The sequence below is a fragment of the Nerophis lumbriciformis genome, linkage group LG34 (genome assembly GCF_033978685.3).
Source record: "Nerophis lumbriciformis linkage group LG34, RoL_Nlum_v2.1, whole genome shotgun sequence".
NCBI lineage: Eukaryota > Metazoa > Chordata > Actinopteri > Syngnathiformes > Syngnathidae > Nerophis > Nerophis lumbriciformis.
The window spans coordinates 485,001-492,500 of NC_084581.2; the positions used below are offsets into that span (position 1 = coordinate 485,001).

The 7,500-nt window shown below is 38.5% G+C and overlaps 1 protein-coding gene across 2 annotated transcripts in view; it reads left to right on the forward strand.

Moving 5' to 3' along the window:
* Positions 1 to 7,500, forward strand: part of LOC133576496 (A-kinase anchor protein 7-like) — a 71,047-nt gene that overhangs the window by 18,501 nt on the left and 45,046 nt on the right. For both annotated transcript variants that reach the window (XM_061929773.1, XM_061929774.1), the window contains exon 5: positions 1,920 to 2,080. In XM_061929773.1, coding sequence (XP_061785757.1) covers positions 1,920 to 2,080 — 161 coding nt within the window. The remainder of the gene's footprint in view (positions 1 to 1,919; positions 2,081 to 7,500) is intronic.

The following is a 7,500-nucleotide window of genomic DNA, read 5'->3' on the forward strand; positions in this document are numbered from 1 at the left end:
CTGTCGAGAAAGCATCCAATTGAGGGACGTCCAGAAGCGAGGTAAGTCATCTATTATCAAATGTAAACGCAAAAGTTGTTAGTAAAATAAATGTTATTCATTATGATAACCAGGATGTGTTTCTTTCACTCCCGCGAAGTCATCAAATGACGCCAAAAGGTGTCGAAAACTATCAATGCTATCAGAGCTGTCGTGTTCAATTAGCCTTTCATTAGTAACCACGCGAAAGTAGTCGTGCAAACTTATTCAGGTTATTCAAGTCATGCAACCACATGCCACTTGGATAGCTTGCACTTGCAGTATTAAAGGCACTACCCAATCCACTTTTTATGTTTGATATAATGAAAACTGTTCTTATTGTTTTATTTTTGATACTAAGAATATCGTTTTATTTTAACTTTCTCAGGGAATATTAATTTTGAACTAATGTTATATATGTATGTGTTTTCATCTCAAACATGTTATGATGGCAAAATGAACATTGATTACTATTTTGCATGCAAAGAATGCAATGAACTGTATTGCATTCTTAAAATTTTAAACTGTTGTCGTTATTATTAAGTTGTTTGTCTTGTCAGATTTGCGTGGAGAAACCACCATTTAAACGGCACTGTATAATAATCATCAAAAACGCACGAGAGACAAGAACTTTGTTTACGCGGTCACACCACACAGCACAGGGCTGTGAGCGCACCTGTTTTTATTAGCACACACAAATTGGCACAATCAACCACGGACGCATTTCAGCTGTGCGTGTCAGCCTTCAATAATGAAAACAGGCATTTAGGAAATAAAAGACAATCAGGCCAAACGCAATAATTGAGGGCACATCTTAACATGTATAATTAAACCTTAATTAAACAAAAATATTGCTCCGGCCCGGCTGCACCAAATAATAATATCCATCCATCCATCCATTTCACCGCTTATTCCCTTCGGGGTCACGGGGGGTGCTGGAGCCTATCTCAGCTACAATCGGGCGGAAGGCGGGGTACACCCTGGACAAGTCGCCACCTCATTGCAGGGCCAACACAGATAGACAGACAACATTCACACTCACATTCACACACTAGGGCCAATTTAGTGTTGCCAATCAACTTATCCCCAGGTGCATGTCTTTGGAGGTGGGAGGACGCCGGAGTACCCGGAGGGAACCCACGCAGTCACGGGGAGAACATGCAAACTCCACACAGAAAGATCCCGAGGCCGGGATTGAACTCACGACTACTCAGGACGTTCGTATTGTGAGGCAGACGCACTAACCCCTCTTCCACCGTGTTGCCCAAATAATAATAAAAATCCATTTAATAAAGTCAAAATACAAATAAGGCAACAAGAGAAGTACCCCACACGTCTCTTTTGTAAAGGAAATTTGTATAGCCGATATGGGCATCTACATCAACAATATGATTTGCCTGAGAAGCTGAACAGGACACACACACACAAAAAAAAAAAAATGTATTCGATTACTCGATTAATCGATCGGGATAGTTGATAGAATACTCGATTACTAAAATATGCGATAGCTGCAGCTCTAGATAACATACACTATAATGAATTAGTTAAATCAAAATGGAATACAATTATATTTTTTTAAAGTTACTTTGTATGTCCTATAATAATTATCTTTACTCGGCTAATATACAACTGTACTTTATTACAAAATAAAGTAGTTCAAAATATGTTTACTCACGTATAAAGAAAAAATCACTCATGATGCAACATAACTAGATTAAAAATGTTTTATTTGACTGTCATATAAAAGCTCAGTTTTAGCAATGCTTAATCTACTCTAAGTAGAAGATACAGACATTAATAATCACTACTTTCTGTCCTTATGTAACATGAGAGGGAGGGAGAGCCAGGATTAGTGTGCGATTTTTGTGTCATTGTGTGTGTGTGTGTGTTTCTACCATTAGGGCGGCGGCGGTGCTGGCCCAGGTCGAGCCGTTATTGGCTGAGCTGCTGGCGGGGGTGGATCTGGTGCTACCCTTCTCAGGCGTCACTCACTTCAGGAACGAGGTGGTGTTTGTCGACCTGACACCTGGACTGCACAGACACATACTGCACAGCCTGGCAGGTCAGACACACACACACACACACACCTTGATACGTGTCTTTAATGTATGTGTTTTTATGTTATTAACATTATTTCCTGTATAGTTGTTGATGCAAGATAATACAAGGCAGGTTTTGTTTACATTGGATCTTATTAGAAGAGGTGTACCTAATGTTGTCGCTATTGGTTGTCATATAATGTATTTGATAACTGAAGCTTAGTATATAATATTAAAAATAAAATACAATATATGGAAATCAGTTGTAAAATAAATTGGTAAAAATCAGCAATATATACTGCTATGAAAATATATACAGTATATTTAAAACATTACACAATGTACAGTATTTCTTATTTTGTCGGTTTTTGTGATCCTGTTTGGTTTGACTATATTTCACTAACATGGATGTTGCCAGAACCCTGTGCGTGAATGTTTTTTTTTTTTCGTGGTGTGCCTTTGGCCACAACATTAAGCTGGAATTTTTTAAAGAGGATTTTTGCTCCATTTCCCTCACACACTTACATGCCAAGTACACATCCTCTCATTTATGTTATCATAATGTATGTTTGTATTAAAATAGTATACCGAAAGTAAACAGCAAGTAAAGGGATATTACTGAAATCAAAGATCCTATACTGTATATGAATATATGTGACAGAAACGCTAAGCATTTTTTCAGGATCTACTGCAACTGTTCCAGTGTTTTTTTCTTCTGGATTCTGGGTTTGATCTTCTAAAGGGAGTTTCCATGGCAGGACTTTAAACTAATTAGGTGCAAAATGAAGCACAGAAATTGGATTATGTGTTTGTAATTACAAACATCGGCACAATAAATTATTTTCTTTTCTTTCTTTTTTTTAATAAAAAGCAAATATTGACTTAAATGTCTGCAATGTTAATTTAATGCATTATCTCTGCATTAACAATATATTTTCCATTCCACTTGGTTGCTTTTATGTCCCTGAGGACAATTACACCAATGAGTCAAGCATCCCCAGGTACATAAAGAGCTCCAATGTGTGATGAACACCTTTTAGCCTAGTCATTACCAAACATTACACACATAGATTACATTATTGATGACTCCATTAAACACACTTAAAGGCAAACAGTGCTTTAATACTTTCAAAAAGGTGAAGTATTGAAGCATAATCCTTTTCATCACACTTCCTCAACATGAAAGTTGTTGTTTTAAACACGGTAAGTAAGAACAAAACAGGAACTGTCTCCCCTGTCCTCCTGTCTACATCCTCCACTTCACTTATTGATTGCTTTCTAACCTTTCTGTCCCTGGTGAGCTGCACTTCTTAAAATAAAAGATGTGTGTGTGTGTGTGTGTGCGCGCGCTTGCGTGCGACCTTGTAAGTCTGTACTTAAACATCTACACCATCCTCATGTCCTTTAAGTGCCCTAATTGTTCCGACCAATCAGACAAACATCCTTCAGTTTCCCACTTTTTTTCCTATAGGATATGATATTATCTGTTACCATAATAATCTGTTCCAGGCCATTAAATCGTTGGAAAAAAGCATTGGCTTATAGACCGAAAATTACAGTATACAGGCTATGTGTTTTTATGTCTGTCCTTCGATTTTAAACATATATGTACATAAATGCAATAACATTGTATTATACGTAAGCCGTTTATATTTCATTTATATGTAGTTTGTTGTTGTTAATGCTAATCACTAACATATTATTACATTCCTCAATCTACTGTTAATGGACTTACAGTTTTATTATCCACTCTTGCCATAAATTTTAGAAATTGTCCCCACAACTAAATGTAGTTTTTGGTAAATCCTTCTGTATATTGTCTTTCGACCAACCAATCAATTATTTATTGTCATTGTCCTAATAACATCAGTCATACATGTACTTGAAATTTTGTTGAAGCTTGGTAAAGTGCAAAGATGGTAGCTAAATAGTCTTCTGGTACATTCGCAGCCAGTACATTAACAGTACTGGTAGTTTTCTGAAAAACAGTGCATCCAGAAAGTATTTAAAGCGTTTCCCTTTTTTCACATTTTGTTACGTTATAGCCTAAAATAGTCTTGTCCTTTTTGGAGAACGACTTGCGAAAAAATTTGACATTGGATTTCCCTAATACATATGTATGTATACATGTGTATATATTTGTGTATGTATATATATATATATATATGTGTGTGTGTGTGTGTGTGTGTGTGTGTGTGTGTGTGTGTGTGTGTGTGTGTGTGTGTGTGTGTGTGTGTGTGTGTGTGTGTGTATGTACATGTATATTTATATGTACATATAGGGGTGTGCATCTCTACCTTAAATGGCGATCCGATATGAATCTCGATACATGGGTTACAATACAATTCACTAACAATACTTTGTAAAACATTACGATTCGATACGGTGCGATTCGATGCAGATGTAAGCTTTGCAAGGTGAAAAGAAAATTAAATGTATCATGTCAGAACAATGTCTTGTTTTTATTTTTTAAATGGACACAAAACAGGTGGTTCCTGTATTGTTAGCAAATAGTAGAACTATCAACTTCAAGGCATTGCAATCCATAAACTTAAAGAAAACAAATGCAAATTATGATTAGAACTGTACATTCATTTTCTTCTGTTGATTCTTAGTTTAGTTATATTTTTATTTGTTCTACATTGTTAAATGTTAGAATATCAAATTTGATTAAAACACAGAAAGATTGTGATATTCAAGAACGAACCAAATCTATTGACTGGCTTTTGACATGAACGATAGGTTTGTTTTTATTTGAAGCGTGACAGTGATGAAACACTTTCATTTATATCTCAACCAAGGCAGAAACAGCAGCAGCTTTGCACACAGTGGGTGTGGCTCTCCTCTCTGCTCTGATGTCAATGGAATGGAACATTATTGTCATTGCATTTAAAAGTATAACAAAATGTGTTTTCAGTACAAGCTGTCTAAGGCCATGTCTACACTAAGTCGTTTAACCCCTTAAACAAATAATTATTTAGCCTAAGCCCCGTTTCAGCCACACTAAACCAGCGTTTAAGGTCCCCATCGGAAAAATTTTTACACGGCTGTGCACGCTGTGTATTTCTTGAATCTCCGGCAGTTAGCTTTGTATGGACTCATTGATCGTTTACAAACGAAGTTCGGAGAGGAAGTGACGCCAGAAAGACCGCACCCACACAGAAAGTGACGCCAGAAAGACCGCGCTCACACAGGAAGAGACATCGGCAAGAACGCGCCACAGCCAGCTTCATAACAAAGATGGAGGCGGATCATCCAGAAATGCCCGTGTTTCTCCTTTTTGTACATGTACAGGCGCTTTTGGAAATCACAAATCAATACCTTAAGAGAAGGCAACGGGCGATTGCAGCTATTTCGGATACAACACATCTCAAACGGCAAGAGAACTTTCGAATGTCCGGGTCAGCTGTGATTCTACTTAGTGAAAAACTTTGTCCCTTTCTCCCATGAATGTGATACAGGCAGTGTGTGACTACAAATATTTTTCAGCCTCCAAGCACAAGGCTGGATTGCAAAATTGAAAAATGAAGGTGAAGGCAAAAGAGTGAGGAGTGTCCTGACCAGATATTTAGATTCCTAGATTAATTGTTGTAAAATGTTCTTTATCGCATTGTCTAATTTCTCATGTCGATTAAAGATTTGATTCATGTATGATGGCTCAGGTGATTCTCTACAATAAGGCCCCACAGCACACTGGATTCTAGTTAATTGAAATACCACAACACTGGATATTGTACAGAGGAGATCAATTTTAATTTAAAAACTGAACAAAACACAACAAACTAATGTAAAATGCACAGCAAAGTTTTTACAATTTAGCTCTTTTAAAAAACAACTTCACAGTGAAGTAAAGTCATCTACTGGAGAGTTTGGAGCAGATGAACGCTCAGGTGGATTTTTATTTTTTGTCCGCGCATGTGTACCAGGTCGCGTTGCGCCGGCGGACGGAGGGGTGCGGGGGTCTTAAACGGTGGCATTGTTGTGTGTCGACATGGATAAGGTTAGGTGTGATTTACCCTGGATAACCTTATCCGGTTCAGGCCATGTCTACACTAAGTCGTTCAACCCCTTAAAAGAATAATTATTTAGCCTAAGCCCCGTTTTAGCCACTCTAAACCAGCGTTTAAGGTCACCCTCCTCGGACAAATTTTAACACGGGTAAGTCAGTCGTGTAATTCTTGAATCTCCGGCACTTAGCTTTGTATGGACTCATTGATCGTTTACAAAGTGAGTTCGGAGAGGAAGTGACGCCAGAAAGACCTCGCCCACACAGGAAGTGACGTCAGAAAGAACACGCCATGGCCAGCTTCATAATAAAGCGGTTTTGTAGCTCGGAGCTAACCACTGGAAATATGAAGGCAGACATGCTCGTGTTTCTTCTTCTACATGTACAGACGCTTGTGGAAATCACACATGAATACCTTAAGAGAAAGCAATTGCAACTATTTGGGATACAACACTTCTCAGACGGCAAGAGAACTTTCCAATGTCCGGCCGGGTCAGCTGTGATGCTACTTAGCGAAAAACTTCGTCCATTTGTCAAAGGAGAGACAAGGAGAATGCAAGCTCCCATGGATGTGATAAAAAAGATAGTGTGTGCTTTGTAATACCTGACCGTCAAGGAAAACGGCAAATGCAGACTGTATCAGTTATTGTCCGCCATGTATGTTGCCGACTCAACGTCTCGGTCCAAAGTTTATAAAGTCACCAAAAACGAATGGACAATGAAGGTGAAGGCAAAAGAGTGAAGAGTGTCCTGACCAGATATCTAGATCCCTAGATTGATTAATGTTTAATGTTCTTTATCACATTGTTTACGTGTCTAATAAAGATTTGATTAATTTATGATGTCTCAGGTGTGATTCAAAGACCCATGTTACTTTCCTTCTGATTGGTTTACACTGCGTGATGCTTTCTCTTGTTGGCTAGATTTAGGCACAATAATTTATGGATTGGTCTGGGATTGGTTCTTTCAGTAAGTCAATCAGAATTACTAGAACTATTGCAGGCCGCGAGGAGACAAGTTTATTATTATCCATCCATCCATTTTCTACCGCTTGTCCTTTCGGGGTCGCGGGGTGTGCTGGAGCCTATCTCGGCTGCACACAGGCAGAAGGCGGGGTACACCCTGGACAAGTCTTGAAAAAATAAATATAGAGTAGTGAAGGGGGAAAAATATGCGTTGCGGGAGAAATGGTTAAATTGCCTGACTCTCAGGCTTGACAGCTCTGAGCAAGGTCTTTAACACAATCAACAGTTTAGTAGATGCTGTGATTACCTTGCAGAGTTGTGGCTAAGTTGGAGCTGGAAGTCTTTCAAATCAGTATACGGTTGTCTTGCCAGTTAATAGGTCTGCTAGCATTAGCATCCTTAGCTCCCTCGATTCTATCACAACGGTTGAGTGCTCAGATTAGTCGTGCTGCCGCTAATTTATCGCTGCTTT